Source organism: Trichosurus vulpecula, chromosome 3 (genome assembly GCF_011100635.1).
Source record: "Trichosurus vulpecula isolate mTriVul1 chromosome 3, mTriVul1.pri, whole genome shotgun sequence".
NCBI classification, from domain to species: domain Eukaryota; kingdom Metazoa; phylum Chordata; class Mammalia; order Diprotodontia; family Phalangeridae; genus Trichosurus; species Trichosurus vulpecula.
Window position 1 is genome coordinate 206,744,877 of NC_050575.1, and position 21,695 is coordinate 206,766,571.

At 38.0% G+C, this 21,695-nt stretch overlaps 1 protein-coding gene across 1 annotated transcript in view; it reads left to right on the forward strand.

The window, feature by feature from the left end:
- Positions 1–21,695, forward strand: part of CCDC25 (coiled-coil domain containing 25) — a 46,126-nt gene that overhangs the window by 16,222 nt on the left and 8,209 nt on the right. The window contains exons 3-7 of the mRNA XM_036750234.1: positions 3,877–3,916; positions 13,643–13,694; positions 14,124–14,199; positions 16,962–17,065; positions 17,360–17,562. Coding sequence (XP_036606129.1) covers positions 3,877–3,916; positions 13,643–13,694; positions 14,124–14,199; positions 16,962–17,065; positions 17,360–17,562 — 475 coding nt within the window. The remainder of the gene's footprint in view (positions 1–3,876; positions 3,917–13,642; positions 13,695–14,123; positions 14,200–16,961; positions 17,066–17,359; positions 17,563–21,695) is intronic.

Consider the following 21,695-nt stretch of genomic DNA (forward strand, 5'->3'; position numbering starts at 1 on the left):
CTTACTTTCTTGTAGGGCAAGATAAATTTCTATGCCCCATTGCCTGTATATCTTATTTCCTGGTTGCATGCAAAAACTTTTTTTTTTGTTTTTGAACATCTGTTTTTAAAACTGAGTTCCAAATTCTCTCCCTTCTTCCCTCCCCACCCACCCGCCCCAAGAGGGCAAGCAATTCAACATATGTCACATGCGTATCATTATGTAGAACGCTTCCACAATACTCATGTTGTGAAAGACTAACTATATTTTGATCCTTCCTAACCTATCCCCCTTTATTGAATTTTCTCCCTTGACCCTGTTCCTTTTCAAAAGTGTTTGTTATTGATTACCTCCTCCCCCATCTGCCCTCCCTTCTATCATCCCCCTTTTTTATCTTCTTCCTCCTCCTTTCCTGTGGGGCAAGATACCCAATTGAGTGTGTATGTTATTTCCTCCTCAGGTCAAATCAGATGAGAGCAAGATTCACTCATTCCCCCTTACCTGCCCTCTCTTCCCTTCTTACAGAACTGCTTTTTCTTGCCGCTTTTATGTGAGATAATTTACCCCATTCTATCTCCCCCTTTCTCCCTCTGTCAATATACTCCTCTCTCATCCCTTAATTTGATTTTATTTTTTTAGATATCATCCCTTCATATTCAACTCACCCCGTGCCCCCCTCTATATATATATATACATACACACACATACATAGATATATACATATATACATATTTATATACATGCATATATATGTATATTCCCTTTAGCTACCCTAATACTGAGGTCTCATGAATCATACACATCATCTTTCCATGTGGGAATGTAAACAGAACAGTTCAACTTTAGTAAGTCTCTTGTGATTTCTCTTTCTTGTTTACCTTTTCATGCTTCTCTTGATTCTTGTGTTTGAAAGTCAAATTTTCTATTCAGCTCTGGTCTTTTCACTGAGAAAGCTTGAAAATTCTCTATTTTATTGAAATTCCATATTTTGCCTTGGAGCATGATACTCAGTTTTGCTGGGTAGGTAATTCTTAGTTTTAATCCTAGCTCCATTGACCTCCGGAATATCGTATTCCAAGCCCTTTGATCCCTTAGTGTAGAAGCTGCTAGATCTTGTGTTATTCTGGTTGTGTTTCCACAATACTCAAATTGTTTCTTTCTGGCTGCTTGCAGTATTTTTCTCCTTGATCTGGGATCTCTGGAATTTGGCGACAATATTCCTAGGAGTTTTCTTTTTGGGATCTTTTTGAGGAGGTGATCTGTGGATTCTTTCAATTTCTATTTTACCTTCTGGCTCTAGAATATCAGGGCAGTTCTCCTTGATAATTTCTTGAAAGATGATATCTAGGCTCTTTTTTTGATCATTGCTTTCAGGTAGTCCAATAATTCTTAAGTTATCTCTCCTGGCTCTATTTTCCAGGTCAGTGGTTTTTCCAGTGAGTTATTTCATATTGTCTACAACTTTTTCATTCCTTTGTTTCTGTTTTATAATGTCTTGATTTCTCATCAAGTCACTAGCTTCCACTTGCTCCAATGTAATTTTTAAGGTAGTATTTTCTTCAGTGGTCTTTTGGACCTCCTTTTCCATTTGGCTAATTCTTCCTTTCAAGGCATTCTTCTCCTCATTGGCTTTTTGGAGCTCTTTTGCCATTTGAGTTAGTCTATTTTTAAGGTTTTGTTTTCTTCAGTATTTTTTTGGGTCTCCTTTAGCAAGTCATTGATTTATTTTTCATGGTTTTCTTGCATCTCTTCCCAATTTTTCCTCTACTTCTCTAACTTGCTTTTCCACATCCTTTTTGAGCTCTTCCATGGCCTGAGACCAGTTCATGTTTTTCTTGGAGGCTTTTGATGTAGGCTCTTTGACTTTATTGACAACTTCTTGTTGTATGATTTGGTCTTCTTTGTCACCAAAGATTCCAAAGTCAGAGACTGAATCTGAGTCTGTTTTCGCGGCCTGGCCGCGTTCCCAGGCAACTTACTTGATCCTTGAGTTTTTTGTCGGGGTATGACTACTTGTAGAGTAAAGAGTACTTTATCCCAAGGTTGAGGGGATGTGCTGTTTTCAGAGCTATTTCTATACAGCCAGCTCTGCCACACCAGCACTACTCCTCCCCCAAGAACCACCAACCTGGACCTGACTCAGATCTTAAGCAGGCTCTGCACTCTTTCTCTGATCAGCCACTTAATTCCTCCCACCAAGTAGGCCTGGAATGGGAAGCAACTGCAGCTGTAGCTGTATAGCTGCACCACCCCTGCTCCCCCTGGGGGCGGTGGCCGAACCTCGAACTTTCACTCTGTCCCCTGCAGCTTTTCCCACTAACCTTCTCTGTTATCTTTGGTGTTTGTGGGTTGAGAAGTCTGGTAACTGCTACAGCTCACTGATTCAGGGTGCTAGGGCCTGTTCTGCCCGGCTCCTGCTCTGGTTGGTTCAGGCAGGGCTCACGCTGGGCTTTGCTCCCCTTTGCTCCCAGATCCGTGCTAGAGAGGTGATAGACCTCACCCAGTGACCATCTAGGCTGTCCTGGGCTGGAGCCCTGCTTCCCTCTGCTATTTTGTGGGTTCTGCAGTTCTGGAATTTGTTCAGAGCCATTTTCTACAGGTTTTTGGAGGGAGCTGGCGGGGAGGCGGGGAGCTCACGCAAGTCCCTGCTTTCCAGCCGCCATCTTGGCTCGGGTCCCCCCCCCCCCAATGCTTTATTCTTATCCTTATAATTTATTATGGTTAGTTATAAAGCAAGAACTGCTAATTGCCCATGTAAAGATAATGCTAAACCCTTAATCTGCAATTAGCAAATGACCATGGTAACTGGATATTGAGAATATTGGAAGGTACATGAACTGGAAAATGATAACAGGACACTTGATATTGATAAAACTTTTCTAAAAAAGCTAAGTGAATGTCTCTCAGGAGTCATATGCCTTTTTCCATAGTGATATTTTTAAGCTTAAGTTAGAATATAATAATGAATAAATGATTAAAGCATTTACTAAGCACTTCTGTATGCAAAGCTGTGCTAAGAGCTGGGGGTACGAATAAAAGAGTAAGACAGTCTGCTCTCAAGGAGCTCACATCTCTAATGGGGGAGAAAACACATATGAAAGTTTTAGCTGCAAGTCTGGTGGGAGAGTCCCATAGTCCTTAGGTTGAAAAGCATTGTCGATGAAAATACCTTTTCTTGAATGTAATTTTCACTGATAAAATATTAGTTTCTAATGTTGAACTGTTTGACAGTGCCAAGGGCTTTGGTGGCAAGAACTTTCTTTTCTAGATCTTCAGAAGTTGTAGCAATAGGACCTCTAGGAACAGTTGTCAGCCTGCATTTCCACAGGTATTGCTTCTTCAGATGATAGCAGGGGTCCCTAGGCCAGAAGCACTGCTATCCCAAGGCTCTTGGGTTCAGGGTCAACTCATTTATTAACTCAATTAAAAAAAATTAACTCACCTCATTTTAAAGCAGTAAAATCACTTGAAGATAATTTACTACTTCTCTTTTCTGTCTGGGAACTTTGACCAGAAACTATTGTGTATTCAGACATTAAACACAAATTTATGGAGAGTCTGCTATATTCAAGGCACCATTTTAGGTGCTGAGGGCTCTACAGAGATGAATAAAACATTATAGTATCTGCCCTCAAGGAGTTTTCAATCAAACACATCTCATATGTTGGGCTAACCTATTGGCCTACTTGCTGAACTCTGGGGACTACTGATGTTCACAATAACCTAATGAGAACTATTGGTTTAAATAGCTTACTACTACGACCACCCCTAAAAATGCTTGAAGTAAAGAAAACCTGAGAGGTTTTTGTTTGTTTTTGTATTATAAACCCTGGCCAATCTTAAGTGATATCTAGTTACTAGAACATGTTTCTTATTCTTCTCTTGTGTTTCCTTCAGATGAGGATCTAATAAAATATGGCTGGCCAGAAGATATTTGGTAAGTAACTTTCTTTGTTCTTTCTCTATGAAGTATCTTCTACCTAATTTAAGACTTTGATGATCAAAGATAAGACCTCTGAGATTAAGAACAAGGCCAGTGTCCTGTATTCTCATTTAAGTAGATTAAATTATGAATAACTGAGTGCTATGCTAGCTTCCAGCTTTTGCTACCACTACCTGAGACAGGGACTTTCTCCTGATGCTACAGCCTTGGCATTCATCACAATATCAACACATACTTGTCTTTTTGTTTTTTTGGGGGCTTTTTTTGACCAATATATTATTTCTTCCTTGCATTCTTCTTAAATAATGTAATCATTGTTTTACTATGAACAGTGAGGATAGTATGAGTGTAAGATATTTAAATGCATGGCATTTGTATGTGCAGAATCTTGTTGTGTGTAGATTTGGAGCTGGTATTTATTTGTTTCCCTTAGTTTGGACACCTCTTTCCAGCCCCATTAGGCCTGTTTTAGTCCAGGATCCTTTTATCTAGCTACCTGAAAAGTCCACATTTTAAAATTTTCATGTCTGAAGCTATCCCTTTACAGCTGTGATCTTATGTAGTGCTTTATGTAGATTCACAAAAATACACTGTGAGGTAGGTGCTATTATCATCTCCATCTAAATAGTTGAGGAAACAAAGGAGTTTATTGACTTGACCAGGGAAGCACAGTGTTTGAGGTGGATTTACAACCCAAGTCTCCCCACTCCAAGTGTGGAGTGTGGTTATAGGTGTGCTATTAAGGTCTGGATTATAGGGGGCAGAACTAAAATGGCAGAGTAGAGGGAGCAACTCAAGTAAATTCTCCCAACATTCTCCTTCAGACACCTTTAAAATAATGTGTCAAAGTGAATTCTGGAGTGGTGGAGCCAACAAAAGGCCAGGGTGAGACATTTTTGCAGCCCAAGGCAACTTAGGTCAGTAGGAGAGATCTGTGACATTTAGCCTGCCATAATGCATGCAGTGGTTAACACCAGCAGTGTGCATTGGTTATGGCAGCAGCAACAGCCGCAGCTTTGGGAGCTCTAAGTCCAGACATGGTATAGGGGTGGGACAACTGGTTAAAAAGGGACTTAAGGGGACCCTAAGCTGGCACCGGCCATAGGACCAAACACCATTTAGCAGCTCTGTTGCCCATACACAGTTCTGGGTTTCAGTTCTAGGGTGGAGAGGAGTACTTGTGATTGGTCACAAGAGAGCAGGGAGCATGGTTATAGTTCCAGGGCAAAGAGGAACATTAGTGCTTGTAGCTACAGGAGAGCAGGGCCCTTCCTGTGTAAAGACCAGAGTACAGACCAGGAGAGCAGTGACCACACTTTTCCCTAGATAACACCACCTTAGAAGCACTGAAAACTTGCAGACTCCCCAGAATCAGCTTTGAAAGCAGCAGTGTGAAAAAGCCTGGAGCTTGAGACAGTACCTCTCCACTCCCAGGTGAACAAAGCTGACTTGAACATAAAGTTCAGTTAAGAACTAGACTGGAAAAATGAGCAAACACCAAAAAAAGGCCAACCGTGGTGACGGGAAAGATTAAGACAAACTCAGAAGACTACAATATGAAAAAAGCTACAGGCAGTGCCTCAAAGGAAAAAAAAATGCAAATTGGACACAAGTTCAATAGGAATTCCTAGAAGAATTTAAAAAAAGAGATGAGTGGTACAGGATAAATTAGGTAAAGAAATGAGGGTGATGCAAGAAAATTATGAAAAGGGAATAGACAGTTTAAAGAGGAAGAAAATAACACCTTAAAAATAGAGTTGGCCAATTGGCAAAAGAGACACAAAAATTCACTGAGGAAAAGAGCTCCTCAAAAAGTAGAATTGGTCAAATGGAAAAAGAGGTACAAAAGCTCACTGAAGAAAATAATCCCTTAAAAATTAGAATTGGGCAAGTGGAAGCTAATGACTGCATGAGATATCAAGAAACAATAAAACAAAGTCAAAGGAATGAAGAAGTAGAAGAAAATGTGAAATATCTCATTGGAAAAACAACTGACCCAGAAAATAGATTCAGGAGAGATAATTTAAGAGTTGTTGGATTAGCTGAAAGCTATCATCAAAGAAAGAGCCTAGACATCATATTTTAAAAAATTATGAAGGAAAATTGCCCTGATATCTTAGATACAGAGGGTAAAACAGAAATTGAAAGAATCTACCGATGACCTCTTGAAATGAGATCCCAAAAAGAGAACTTCCAGGACTATTAGAATCAAATTCCAGAGCTGCCAGATCAAGGAGAAAATATTGCAAGCAGTGAGAAAGAAGCCATTCAGCTATCATAGAGCCCAGTCAGGATCACATAAGATTTAGCAACTTTCACATTAAAGGATCCAGAGGGCTTGACATATGATATTCTGGAAGGCAGAGGAGCCAGGATTACAACCAAGAATCATCTACTCAACAAAATTGAATATAAACCTTTAGGGAGAAAATGGATACTTAATAACATAGAGGACTTTCAAGCATTCCTGATGAAAAGACCAAAGCTAAGAAACAGTGGTGAATCATTGGAATAGGTTAGGTATACAAGACGTAGTAGTCAACAACTATAGCAATCTACTCTTTGATAAAGCCAAAGAATCCAGCTTCTGGGTTAAGAATTCACTATTTCACAAAAACTGCTGGGAAAATTGGAAAATAGTAGGGCAGAAACTGGGCATAGACCAATATCTTACACTGCATACCAAAGTAAAGTCAAAATGGGTTCATGATTTAGGAATAAAGTCTGATACCATAAGCAGTTTGGAAGAGCAAGGAATACTATATCTGTCATATTTATGGGAAAGGGAAGAATTCATGACCCAACAAGAGATAGAGAGTGTTACAAATTCAAAATGGATAATTTTGATTATATTAAATTGAAAAGCTTTTGTATAAACAAAGCCAATGCAACAAAGATTAGGAGGGAATCAGAAAATTGGGAGAAAATCTTTACAACCAGTGTCTCTAATAAAGGCCTCATATTTAAAATGTACAGGGAGCTGAAGCAAATTTATAGGAATACAAATCCCCCGATTGAGAAGTGACCAAAGGATATGAACAGGCAGTTTTAAGAGGAAGAAATTAAAGATATCTGTAGTCATTTGAAAAAATGTTCTAGATCACTATTGATTAGAGAAATGCAAATCAAAACAACTCTTAGGTACCACATCTCTCCTGTCAGATTGGCTAACATGACAAAACAGGAAAATGATGAATGCTGGAGAGGATGTGGGAAAATTGGAACATTGTTACATTGTTGGTAGAGTTATGAACTGATCCAGCCATTCTGGAGAGCAATTTGGAACTATGCCCAAAGGGCTATTAAAATGTGCATATTGTTTGACTCAGCAATACCAGTAATAGGGCTATATCCCAAAGAGATCATACAAGTGGGAAAGGGACCAGTATGTACAAAAATATTTATAGCAGCTCTTTTTGTGGTGTCAAAGAATTGGAAATCAAGGGGATGCTCACCAATTGGGGAATGGTTAAACAAATTGTGGTATATGAATGTAATGGAATACTTTTGTGCTATAAGAAATGAGGAGCAGAGGGGCAGAGCCAAGATGGCGGCTGGAAAGCAGGGACTTGCGTGAGCTCCCCGGCCAGATCCCTCCAAACACCTATAAAAATGTCTCTGAACAAATTCTAGAACTGCAGAACCCACGACATAGCAGAGGGAAGCAGGGCTCCAGCCCAGGACAGCCTGGATGGTCTCAGGGTAAGGTCTATCACATGGAACTGGGAGGGGAGTGGAGCAGAGCCCAGTGTGAGCCGTGCCTGGACCAACCAGACCAGGAGCCAGGTGGAACAGGCCCTAGCGCCCTGAATCAGTGAGCTGTGGCAGTTACCAGACTTCTCAACCCACAAACACCAAAGATAACAGAGAAGGTTAGTGGGAAAAGCTTCTGGGACAGAGTGAAAGGAGTTCACAGTTTGGCCACTGCCCCGGGGCAGGGGAGGGGGGCAGCGGAGGTGTTGCAGCTCTGAGGCTGCTTCCAGAGCTACAGCTGCAGTTGCTTCCAGCCCCAGGCCCACCTGGTGGGAGGAATTAAGTGACTGATCAGAGAAGGAGTACTACAGAGCTGCTGGTCTGGGTTGGCAGTTCTTGGGGGAGGAGGAGTGCTGGTGTGGCAGAGCATGCTGTGTAGAAATACCTCTGTAAACAACAGCGCAGCCCCTCAAGCTTGGGACAAAGTACTTTCTACAAGCAGTCATACCATGACAAAAAGCTCAAGGGTCAAGTAAGTTGCCTGGGAACACGGCCAGGCCGTGAAAACGGCCTCAGATTCAGACTCAGACTTTGGAATATTTGGTGACAAAGAAGACCAAAACATACAGCTAGAAGAAGTCAACAAAGTCAAAGAGCCTACGTCAAAAGCCTCCAAGAAAAACATGAACTGGTCTCAGGCCATGGAAGAGCTCAAAAAGGATTTGGAAAAGCAAGTAAGAGAAGTAGAGGAAAAATTGGGAAGAGAAATGAGAGTGATGCGAGAAAACCATGAAAAACAAGTCATTGACTTGCTAAAGGAGACCCCAAAAAATACTGAAGAAAATAACACCTTAAAAAATAGACTACCTCAAATGGCAAAAGAGCTCCCAAAAGCCAATGAGGAGAAGAATGCCTTGAAAGGCAGAATTAGCCAAATGGAAAAGGAGGTCCAAAAGACCACTGAAGAAAATACTACCTTAAAAATTACATTGGAGCAAGTGGAAGCTGGTGAATTTATGAGAAATCAAGATATTATAAAACAGAAACAAAGGAATGAAAAAATGGAAGATGAGATGAAATATTGGAAAAACCACTGACTTGGAAAATAGATCCAGGAGAGAGAATTTAAAAATTATTGGACTGCCTGAAAGCCATGATCAAAAACAGAGCCTAGACATCATCTTTCAAGAAACTATCAAGGAGAACTGCCTTGATATTATAGAGCCAGAGGGTAAAATAGAAATTGAAAGAATCCACCCATCACCTCCTCAAAAAGATCCCAAAAAGAAAACTCAGGACTATTGTCACCAAATTCCAGAGCTCCCAGATCAAGGAGAAAATACTGTAAGCAGCCAGAAAGAAACAATTTGAGTATTGTGGAAACACAATCAGGATAACACAAGAATCAAGAGAAGCATGAAAAGGTAAACAAGAAAGAGAAATCACAAGGGACTTACTAAAGTTGAACTGTTTTGTTTACATTCCTACGTGGAAAGATGATGTGTATGATTCATGAGACCTCAGTATTATGGTAGCTGAAGGGAACATACATATAGACAGAGGGCACAGTGTGAGTTGAATATGAAGATATGATATCTAAAAAAATAAAATCAAATTAAAGGTTGTAAGAGGAATATATTCAGAGAGGGAGAAAGGGAGAGATAGAATGGGGTAAATTATCTCACATGAAAGTGGCAAGAAAAAGTTCTGTAGGAAGGGAAGAGGGGGCAGGTGAGGGGGAATGAGTGAATCTTGCTCTTATCTGATTTGATCTGAGGAGGGAATAACATACACACTCAATTGGGTATCTTACCCCACAGGAAAGAAGGAGGAAGGAGATAAAAAAGGGGGGATGATAGAAGGGAGGGCAGATAGGGGGAGGAGGTAATCAAAAACAAACACTTTTGAAAAAGGGACAGGGTCAAGGGAGAAAATTGAATAAAGGGGGAGAGGATAGGATGGAGGGAAATATAGTTAGTCTTTCACAACATGAGTATTATGGAAGAATTTTACATAATGATGTGCATGTGGCCTATGTTGAATTGCTTGCCCTCTTAGGGCGGGTGGGTGGGGAGGGAAGAAGGGAGAGAATTTGGAACTCAAAGTTTTGAAAACAGATATTCAAAAACAACAAAAAAAAAGTTTTTGCATGCAACTAGGAAATAAGATATACAGGCAATGGGGCATAGAAATTTATCTTGCCCTACAAGAAAATAAGGGAAAGGGAAATAGGTGGGAAGAGGGTGACAGAAGGAAGGGCTGACTGGGGAAAGGGGCAACCAAAATATATGTTATCTTGGAGTGGGCGGGAGGGTAGAAATGGGGAGAAAATTTGCAATTCGAACTCGTGAAAATCAATGCTGAAAACTAAAAATATTAAATAAATTAAATAAATAAATTTAAAAAAAAAAAGAAATGAAGAGCCAGACGGACTTCACCATAACCTGAAATAACTTATGGACTGATGCTGAGTGAGGGGAGCAGAACCAGGAGATCATTATATATGATTACAGACACATGGTATCTGTAAGGACTAACTTTGATAGACTTGCCTCCTCTCATCAATGCAAAGTTTAAAGACAGCTTCAAAAGACTCATGACAGAAAAAGCTGTGCATATCCAGAAAAAGAATCGTGGAGTCTGAATGTAGGTTGAGGCAAACTTTTTGGTCTCTTTTTTTCCTTCTTTGTTTGGTTTCCTTTCTCCTTTCTCATGATTCATTCCATTGGTTATAATTCTTTACAACTGGACTATTATGTAAATAAGTTTGATGTGAAAGTATACGTAGAATCTACATTGGATTACATGCTGTCTTGAGGGGGAAGGGGGAAGAAGAGGGAGGGAGAGAAAATTTGGAACCCCAAAACTTGTGGAACTGAGTGTTGTAAACTAAAAATAAAAAAAAATTATTAAAAAAAAAGCTGCCAAATGACAGGAGGAAGGGGAGGAAGAACGCTTTGTGGAAAGTCAGTTGTCTCCACAGTCAACAACTTTAGAGATGCCAAAAAATAAATAATTCATTAGAAAGAAACCAAAACAAAAAAATTAAAACAAGAAACTAAAAAAAAAATGAAAAGACCAAAGCTGAATGGAAAATTTGACATTCAAAAACAAAAGAGAAGCATAAAAAGATAAACATGAAAGAGAAGTTATAAGGGACTTAATAAAATTAAACTTTATTATCCTATATGGGAAGATGATACACATAACTCCTAAAAACTTTGTCATAATTAGGGCAGCTAGGGGGAGCCTATATAGACAGAGGCATGGGTTTGAGTTGATTATGTTGGGGTGATCTCAAAAATAAAAAGGACGTTGTGAGAAAGAGGAATGCCCTGGGAGAAGAGGAAAGGGAGAGGAAGAATGGGGAAAATTATTTCACATTATAGAGGCTCACAAGAAAGGAGTTTTACAATGGAGGGGAAATTGGGGGTGGGGTGGCACGGTGGGCAACACTTGAACCTCACACATCAGAATTAATTCAAAGAGGCAAGAATATATATATATACACTCAGTTGGGTATAGAAATCTATCTTACCCAGTAGGGACGTAGACCAGGAAGGGGATAAGAGAAAGAGGTAGGTGTGATAAAAGGGAGGGCAGATTAAGAGAGAGAGTGGTAAGAAGCAAAACAGACTTTTGAGGAGGGACTGGGTAAAAAGAGAAAGAGAAGGATAAATAGAGAAAATAGGGTTGAGGATAAAGAGAGAGAGAGAGAAGGCTGAATAGAAGAAAATAGGATTGAGGGAAACACACAGTAATCATAACTGAATGTAAATAGGATGAATTCCCAAAACAGAAATGAAGAGCAAAATGGATTAAAAACTGCAATCTAACAATATCTTTACAAGAAAAACACTTGAAACAAATACATACAGAGTTAAAATATAAGTGGCTAGAGCATTTTGGAATCTATTATGCTTCAGCTGAAGTAAAAAAAGTCAGGAGTAGCAGTTATGATCTCAGAGAAAGCAAAAGCAAAACTACACCTAATTTAAAAGGGGTAGGGAAACTGTAAAAATACCATGGACAATGAAGTAATAACAAAACTTTTTACAGCAAATTTCTCTAATAAAGGCCTTATTTCTCAAATATGTAGGGACCTGACTCAGATTTATAAAAATAACAGCCATTTCCCAATTGATAAATGGTCAAAGGATATGAACAGATGTTTTTCAGAAAAAGACATCAAAGCTATTTATACTCACATAAAAATACTCTAAATCACTATTGGTTAGAGAAATGCAAATTAAAAAACTTTGAGTTACCACTTCACATCTATGAGATTGGCTAATGTGACAAAGAAAATAATAAATGATGGAGGGGAAAAATATGGCATACTAAGGCACTAGTGGTGGAATTATGAACTGGTCCAACCATTCTGGAGAACAGTTTGGAACTACACTCAAAGGGTTGTAAAACCATGCATACCATTTGACTCAGCAATACCCTTTCTGGGTTTGGATCCCAAAGAAATCATAGGAAAAGGACCTATTTGTACCAAAATATTTATAGCAGCTCATTTTGTGGTGGTAAACAATTGGAAATTGAGGAGATGTCTATCACTTGGGGAATGGCTGAACAAGTTATGGTATATGGTTGTGATGGAATACTATTGTACTACAAGAGATGATGAGGGGAATGGCTTTGATATGAACTGATGCAAAGTGAAATGAGTAGAACGAGATCATTGTACACAGTAACAGCAATATTGTAATGATGATCATCTGGGAAAGAATTAGCTACTCTGGTCAATACAATGATCCAAGACAGTTTGAAAGACTCATGATGAAAAATGCTATCCACCTCCAGAGAGAGAACTCATGAACTCTAGAGTCTAAATTGAAGTATAATTTTTTCACTTTATTTTTCTTACTTTTTTCTGAGGGTGGGGGCAAGATGATGGCTAATATGGAAATATGTTTTGCATGATTTTACAAGTATAATTGGTATCATTGCTTGCCTTTTCAACAGGTGGGGGAGAACTTGAAGGGGGGAAAGAATATGGAACTCAAAATTTAAAAAAAAATACTAAAAAAAAAATTTAAAAAAATTTAACATGGTTAAAAATTAAAACTACAAAACAAGCGTTGGGTTATAAACAGGAAAGAAAAAGCCCCACTTTTTTTGTGGTGGAGAATGGTTTATAGTGGCAATCCTTAGGGATCAGTGCCAGGACCATGAAAGGGAAGTATACAATGAAATTTTCAGGTTTATGTAGGTGATACTTAGTTCTCTTGGGTAGTGAGATGCCATGAACAATGTTTATAAGCAGAAAGTGCTCATATTAACTCTGTGAATGGGTTGAAAAGTAGTAGATGAACTTATATGGGAAGAATAATGCAATACAAGATGATAAAGTGAGAGTTCCTGAAATGAGTAATGACCCACTAAGAGGATCTTGATATCATATATAAACTACTCAAGATTCCTGCTCTTGTGCTGTTGCTCACATGCCATGTGTCAGCAAGAATGGAACTGGAATAAGCAGCGTAATCTTACCTCTGTACAAATCATGGTGTTTCTGCCACTTGGAACACAATATGTTTTAGAAGATCATTGTTTCTCAGAAAAGACAGGATGCTCTTCAGTTTGGAAAGATAAAGTGAGACCAAGATATCACCAGAATCATCAAATTCATGAAGCCAATGGGATGGCTATAGATACAGATCTGTAAACAAGAATCTGACAATGCCAGAACCGGGAGCACCTGCTGAAGCTTGAAATAGAAAGTAGTTCTTTATTGCATGGAATGTTAACATCACCCCCAAGAGGGCACATGTAGCCTGGAGATGTAAGTGGGTTGATGAAGCTTTAGATAAAATTAATCTAGATGTTATATTTCTAATGAATTACTTTAAAGAGGGGAAAGGGAGCTACATGGGCATATGGATAATGTTTTGCGAACTGTTTTGAAGAACTTGGGCTGCTTCCTAAGGTCTACTATTATGGTCATGCCCTATGTTCGGTTTTCTTCTACTATACTAACTCCTAAGCCACCTCTTAAAAATGATTTTCCTCTTGTAGGTTTCACGTGGACAAGCTCTCTTCAGCTCATGTGTACCTCCGGCTACACAAGGTAATTGGAACCAACTTCTTTTAATATATATATTTTTTGGTGCAATGGAAAGAGTTCCTGGGTTTGGAATCAAGAGGTTTGAATCCTATCCCTGCCACTTTCCAATGCCTGTTTCCTTATCTGTAAATTGAGGGAATTGGTGTAGATAAGCTAAATTCTTTCCACTTCCAAATCTATGATCCTGTGATTTTTTTTTCTCAATGAGAAGCATCACGTGTTATTCATATTTCTGCAGTTAACATACTTAATATATTAATTACTAAAATTGGAGAGAATGAAAAGATAAACCTGGTTTGTTCTGCTCTGCTATATTAGAATCCTCTCATTGAATAAAATAGAACCCAGTAGGGCACCCTGAACTCTGCACATGCTTAGATTTTGATCAGCATTAAAATCACATCATCCATTTAGGTTACCTTTGTGTTTCAGGGGGAAAGGATAGAAGACATTCCAAAGGAAGTGCTGATGGATTGTGCACACCTTGTGAAGGCCAATAGTATTCAAGGTAATCTTTTCCTGAGGCATTTTCAGAATTTGTAGTAGTTTTACATATCCGAGAATGTTTGTTTCTTTTAAAAATATGTTGTTTTTGGGGCAGCTAGATGGCACAGTGAGTAGAACACCAGCCCTGGAGTCAGGAGGACCTGAATTCAAATCCAGCCTCAGACACTTGACAGCATGTACTAGCTGTGTGACCTTGGGCAAGTCACTTAACCCCAATTGCCCTGCCCCCCCCCCCCAAAAAAACCCCAAACAAACAAATAAAATGTTATTTTTAATGTACAACAATAATGGGGAACATATCTTCTTTAGTTTACCCTTTATAAATGGTGGCTTTGCTGCATAAAAAGCATCTGTAGTTTTTTCTTATAAAACAATATGCTTTTCATTTCCCTGTGTCTTGATTCATCCCACTTCTTTATTTTTCTTGCCCTGAAATGAAAGATTACCTTAGGCTCTTTAAAGTATGCCTTTAAGGTGATTTGTAAAGGGTTTTTGTACACTAAGTTAATATTATCAGCTCGGCATGAGAAGCATTTATTTGTAGGTTTATCATTTAGTCGTCAGATTCCATTGCTGAAGATTACTCACTTCCTCTTGCCCTCTTCATACATATATACTTTTTGACTATTTTTTTCCTTTTGAGTTGGGAGGAAGTGTATCAGTTGATGTTGTCTTCCATTGTTTTGTTAGGGCATGATATGTTCTAGCCATAACCTCTTGACAATTAAGGAGGTGAAGAAAAGGGTTCCAGGTTAATGTATTCTGAAAGTAGGTGGACACTAAGATATAAATTAGGAGTTGAGAGTTTGTTGAGACAGATTGAACTATAGGAGAAGAGTTGAGGTGTGAGAAAGGCTCAGGTAGAACCTGTATTATTAGAATTGGCTTAGGAATTGATGAGAAGAGGGTGAAAGTAAGATTTGGTGTGGGAAAGGAATGTAGTTTGGGATAGAAATAGGGATTGGGGGTGGGAGGATATGTAGCCAGTGTCAGAGGACAGTATTGGGTTTTGCAAATGGATTTTTCTTTTGCTTCTCCCCCCCTCTTTGTTTTGTTTATTAGGCCTCATCAGGAGGTACCCTTTATTTGGTTGGGAAGAAATGAGGTCTTTAAGATGATAGGCCTTGTGCTGAAAGAGACCTTAAAGATATCTGAAATATATACAGCCTACGTTTTCTTTCTTGTTGTTGTTCAATTGTTTCAGTAGAGTCTGACATTTTGTGACCCCGTTTGGAATTTTCATAGCAAAGATACTGGAATGGTTTGCCATTTCCTTCTGTAGCTCATTTTACAGATGAGGAACTGAGGCAAACAGGGTTAAGTGACTTACCCAGGATCATACAGCTAGTAAGTGTTTGAGACCACATTTGAACTCAGAAAGATGACACCTGGCACCTTATCCGCTGTGTCACTTAGTTGCCCTCCCTACATTTTCTAGAACAATCTATATTTTGAGAAAATAAAGTATACTTTTAAATAACATTTCATGTGAGGAATTTCTGCTAAAGATCACGTAGTCTTAGCTTGTTTTGTAGATGACAGAATCATGACCCAGGGTGCTTAAGTGAATTTCCTATTTATAAGTTTAGTGTCTAGAGACCAGATCTGCTGTCTATTTATTGTTCTTTTCTTTACGCTATACTGCCTTACTGTTAATAGCTGTGAAAAGTCCCTAGTTTTCTATTTTGCAAATTTGTAAATTCTCTTTATTGTTTTAGGACACTTAGCTTTTCTTTGGTTCCAGGATCTAGAGAGAAGGGAAGGAAAGGCTCCCCTCCCTCCCAGTACCATTGTATGGAGATGCCTACTCAGCTTTCCAACATGCTGAACTCTTTTTTTCATTCCCTTTTTTTCTCTATATCTCCTCTTCTCCCACCCTAATGGAATCGGCTTGGCAAAATAAAAGCAGCACTTATGAGTTAGCATAGGAAATAAAAATTCATAACTAGAATCATATTTGCCTCTCACTTACAGAGGACCATACTGAGGCTCAGAGAGAGTAAGTTACATGTTCATATTTGTTTAGGTAGTTAATGAACACAAGTCTCACCCCCACAGCGTGCCTCCTACTGCAGAGGCATAGACATCACTCTGCTACCTCTTGTATTGCCCCGGAGACCTCAAGACTACCATGTTCTACTGTCCCACAGCCCCAGAAACTGTACTGCCATCCTATCCTCCCTGATACCCCTGAGACTTCCCCATGAGAAAAATGGGGGAATTTGTTCTTCATCTTCTTTTCCCCCTGGTTGTAGCTTTAAAAAAAAACAAACAAAAAAAATGAAGTAGAGAGACTCTCTCTTGCTGAGGACGCTATGGAGCTTTCATTACTCAGAGTTGGCTAGTTGTGGGGTTGCAAATGGATATCATAATGTTAGAATAGGTAAAGACCTTAGAGAGCATCTTGTCTAACTTCATCATTTTGCGTATGAGGAACCTAAGGGCCGGAGAGGTTAGTTTGTCTAAGGTCACACAGAACAGAGTCTGCGCCAACGTCCAGGTTTTCTTATTTCTTGTCCCTACTGCTCTTTCAACTATAGTACAGTAATTTAGTGGTAATTTTATTTAATGGATCAGCTATCATTTTGTGAGTAATAGAAAAATAACTGAATGACTTAACATTTTGTTATTTTGATGATATTTTGAGTTTAATTGTGTTTAACTTTATCCTTGTTGGCTTGTGATTATTGGTGGGAAGTTTGAGAGGAAAGCATTGTCTAGTGTTCTGTTGCCTTAATGCTGAAGAAAAGTTTCTCTTGTCAGGCTGCAAGATGAACAATGTTAATGTGGTATATACACCGTGGTCCAACCTGAAGAAAACAGCAGACATGGATGTGGGACAGATAGGATTTCACAGGCAAAAGGATGTAAGTGTTTTCTATTCTTTGAAGGAAATAGGCTCCTGTAGGAGTATAGTACCCAATTTTTCCCTCTAGCACTGTTTTTGAGGAGTGAGTATATTTTAAGTTTAAAAAAAAGGAAATAAACTGGTAGTGATCACATATACAAATAGCCGATGGCTCCCTGGATGGGTTCCTCCACATTTCCTCCCTCCCCTCTGTCCCAGCCACTTTTAAGCAGGAAAATAACTGACTCCAAAGAACAAAAAAAGCTTTCTTTTCTTTCCCACTGCCACCTCATTTTCCCTTTTCTTCACCAAGGTGAAAATTGTGACAGTGGAGAAGAAAGTAAATGAGATTCTGAACCGATTAGAAAAGACCAAAATAGAGCGGTTCCCAGACCTAGCGGCAGAAAAGGAATGCAGAGACCGAGAGGAGAGGAATGAGAAGAAAGCCCAGATTCAAGAAATGAAGAGGAAAGAGAAAGAAGAAATGAAGAAGAAGAAGGAAATGGATGAACTTAGGTGAGTTGGAACTGTGGGGCTGACCTCAGAGGTGGATTCCTAGTTTTCTGTCTTGTAGAATGAAGGGTTTGGACTAGAACTGTAGTGTCAGAAGGCAAATAGAAATAGATAAAGCCTCAAATCAACATCATCTGTGTTGGGTTGTATTTTTATTTATTTTGTCAAACATTTCCCAATGACATTTTAATTTGGTTCTGGACAGGGGGTTACAAGTTTAATCTTTCTGGTCACATGATATCTGAGGTACTTTTCAGCCCTTCCCTAACTTCGTCTCCTGGTGAATTAAAAAAATTTTTTTTTATTAATTTCAAAGTTAAATACAAAACAAGAAAAGAAAAAAAGCTTTCTATGTACACAGTAAAATATAAGAGAGGATTCAATATAAAACAGTAAATATCCATTTCAAGAAAACCTATGTAATAAATACTACTCATTTTTTTTAAAGTTATCTAGCTTTTCTGGGCTTCCTTGTAGTTTTTCTTTTGTTCTCTGCTGTGCACTTTTTAGTTTATTCCTTTCCTCACCCCCCTCTCCAAAAAAAAGGCTACAATTAAATTCAAATATATATAAATATACACACATATCCGTAAACCCACACACATATATACATATATATACACACATATACATATATGTAAGACCATTCTATGCATATTTCTGTTTGTCAGTTCTTTCTGGTGGGGGATAGCATTTTTCTTCAGAGGACTAAGTTTTTCCATGTTTTTCTACATCTACCAACTTATCATTTCTTATATCACAGTAGTATTCCATCACAATTGTATACACACAGCTTGTTCAGCCATTCCCCAGTTGAAGGGCACCTATCATTTTAGCCAATTGATATGTGTAAGATGGTATCTCAAATTTGTTTTAATGTGCATTTCTCTAATCAATAATGATTTAGAGCATTTTTTCATACAATTATATATAGTCTTGATTTCTTTATCGAAAAACTGCCTGTTCATATGCCTTGACCAATTATCAGCTGGGGTGTGACTCATACTCCTACAAATTTGACAAAATTCTTTATATATTTGAGAAATGAGACCTAAACAATATTAAATAATACTGGTGACACATATTCCTGTCTTCAGCTTTTTGGTCTTGCTTCCTAATTCCTGGGAAAGATCATCTCTAATAGCTTTGACTCTCATCTCTATTCTGATAACTCAAATCTGTATGTCCAGCTTTAACTTCTCAATCTGTATTCATATGTTTAATTTCCAGTTGTCTCTAGAACTTTAGCTGTACTGTCCTGTGCAAAACTGTATTTATCATCTACAATTAAGCTGCACTTCTCAACTTCTTCATTTCAGTGTCAGCATTGTTCTTCTGTAATATTAGACTGGTAACTTTAACATCATCTTTTACTTCTCCTTTATCTTCTAAATCCAATGTATAATTAGATTGTTAATTTTTTTAGGTATTTCTTAAAATGCATCTCTTATCATTTTCACTTTCAGCACTTTAGTTCAGGTCCTCACTCTGGACTGTTAACATTGTTCTCTTAACTAATTTCACTGCCTTTGTTCTTTACCTTCTCCAGTCCTTCTTGTATACCACTGCTGGACTGGTCTTCCTAAAGGACCATTCGTGGTGTTACCCTTCCTAGGAATTTGGGTTTCTAATACTTAGCAAATTATTCAAGTGTTTCTTAGCTTCCTTTTTTTTAAAGGTAATTTATAATTGATATGTTTTTGTATCCCTCATTCCTCCCACTCAAGAAGCCATCTTATAACAAGGAATATTTGTTTTAAATAAAAAGATGAGAAAAGACAATCGGCAAAATTGATGAATACATTGAAAAACTATGAAAATATACACAGTGTCCTATGTCTGTGTGCGTCTCACATCTGCAGAGGAGTGGGAATGTCTTCTCAGGTCTCTTTATTTTGGGCCGTGCTTGTTTTTTGTAGTTTTTAATTCAGTTTTGATGTTTTGTGGTTATTGTTCTTCCTATTTACGTTGTTGTAAATATTTTGTATGGTGTTTTCTAAGGTCTCTGCTTACTGCACTCAGCATCATTTCATATAAGTATTTTCATGCTTCTCTGTGTTTGTCATATTTGTTGTTTCTTATAGCACAGTGATAATCCATTCCATTCATGTACTACAGTTTGTTTAATGGGCATCTGTTTTGTTTCCAGTTCTTTGTTACCACAAAAAGTTCTGCCATAAATATTTTGGCGTATATGGTCATTTCTTATAAATGACTTCCTTAGGGTGTATGCTTAGTAGTAGAGTCTCTGGATTAAAGGATATGGACATTTTAGTGCTTTTATTTGCATAATTCCAAATTGCTCTTCACAGTGGTTGTATTGATCCACAGCTCCACCAACAATCCACACTAGTGCATAGACTATTCCATATTTTGGTCATGATTGGCCATTTGCTGGGTGTGAGGTGAAACCTCGGAGTTGTTTTAATTTATATTTCTCTTATTATTAATGGTTTGGAGAATTCTTTCGTATGATTGTTAATAGTTTGCAGTTCTTTTGAGAAATGTTTAGTTCTATCCTCTGACCGCTTATCCATGGGGGAATGTCATACATAGAGTCATACATTTCAATTCCATGTAATCAAAATGTCCAGAATTACCTTTCTTTTAAAAATACCTTTTGATTATGACCACAAATATCAACAAATATAAACATTTCAATTTACAGAGATGAACAGAAAAGAGGATTATATGTGATAATTTGTCATTAATAATCTTTTCTTTCCTTTTTCTTTTAGATTTCTCTTACTTAATAATTTACTAACTTCTGCCCTAACCGCTTTCTATCCCCTAGAAGCCCCTCTTTATCATGTACATAGTCAAACAAAACAAATTCACACATTAGTCATGTTTGAAAATGTATATGTCGTTCTGCATTTCTAATCTATTACCTCTCTGCCAAAGAGGTGGGAAGCATGCTTCATCAGTCTTCTGAAGTTCTTACTAGTCATGCTTGATCATAATTCTTAAGTCTTTCAGAGTTGTTTTCCTTTACATTATTTTAGTTGTATAAATTACTTCTGGTTTTTTTCACTCTGTTTCAGTTTATAGAAATCTTCCTAGGTTTCTCTGAATCCATACTTTTTGTCATTTCTTACAGTGCAATCATATTCTGTTGTGTTCACATGCCAGAATTTGTTCAGCTATTCCCAAACTTGTGTGCCACACTTTGTTTTCATTTTGTTGCAACCACAAAAAGTGCTGCTGTAAATATTTTTGTACAGATTGGTCATTTCCTGCTCTCTTTAACCTCTTTGGGATAGCCTAGTGGTGGTAATATTGGGTCAAGGTGCATGCACAGTTTAGTGACTTTTTGAGGTATAGTTAATATAATGCTTTCCAGAATGGTTTGATTAATTTACAACTCTACTAACAGTGCATTAATGTGTTGAACCTCTCAAAATCCCTCTAACAACTGCCATTTTTCTCTTTTGTCATTTTTGCCAATCTCATGGGTGTGAGATGGATTCCTAATTTAGTTTGCATTTCTCTTTGGTGATTTGAAGCATTTTGTCATAGGGATGCTGAAAGTTTGCATTTCTTCATTTGAAAACTGCCTGTTTGGCATGTTAGTATAGTGTTTGGTAGATCTGTGAATCTGGATGGATTCTGTTTAGTGATTCTGGATCTGGTGGATCTGTTTAGTCATTCTGGAAAGTAATTTGGAACAATACCTCCAATGTCACTAAACTGTGCCTATGTACCATTTGAGTCAATGAAACCACTATTAGGCTTTAACCCAAAAGAGTTAAAAAAAAAAAAAAGGAAAAAGACCCATAAGTACAAAAATATTTATCATAGCTCTTTGTGTAGTATCAAAGTACTAGAAACTCTAAAGGTAAGGAGTGCCCAACAGTTGGGGAATGGCTGAACAAATTATGACATATAAACATAATGGAATAATATTGTGCCCTAAGAAATCAAGAAAGAGATAGTTTCAGAGAAACCTGGAAATACTTTTATCAAATGATGCAGAATGAAATAAGCAGAGCCAGTAGAACCATTTATACAAAAACAACATGGTAAAGAAAAACAAACTCAGTTTCTTTATCTGTAAAGTGAGGATTATTTTTTAAGACCTTTTCTAATTCTAAATTTTATGATCTAGACTTATTTTCCATTCTTCTCTCCCATGA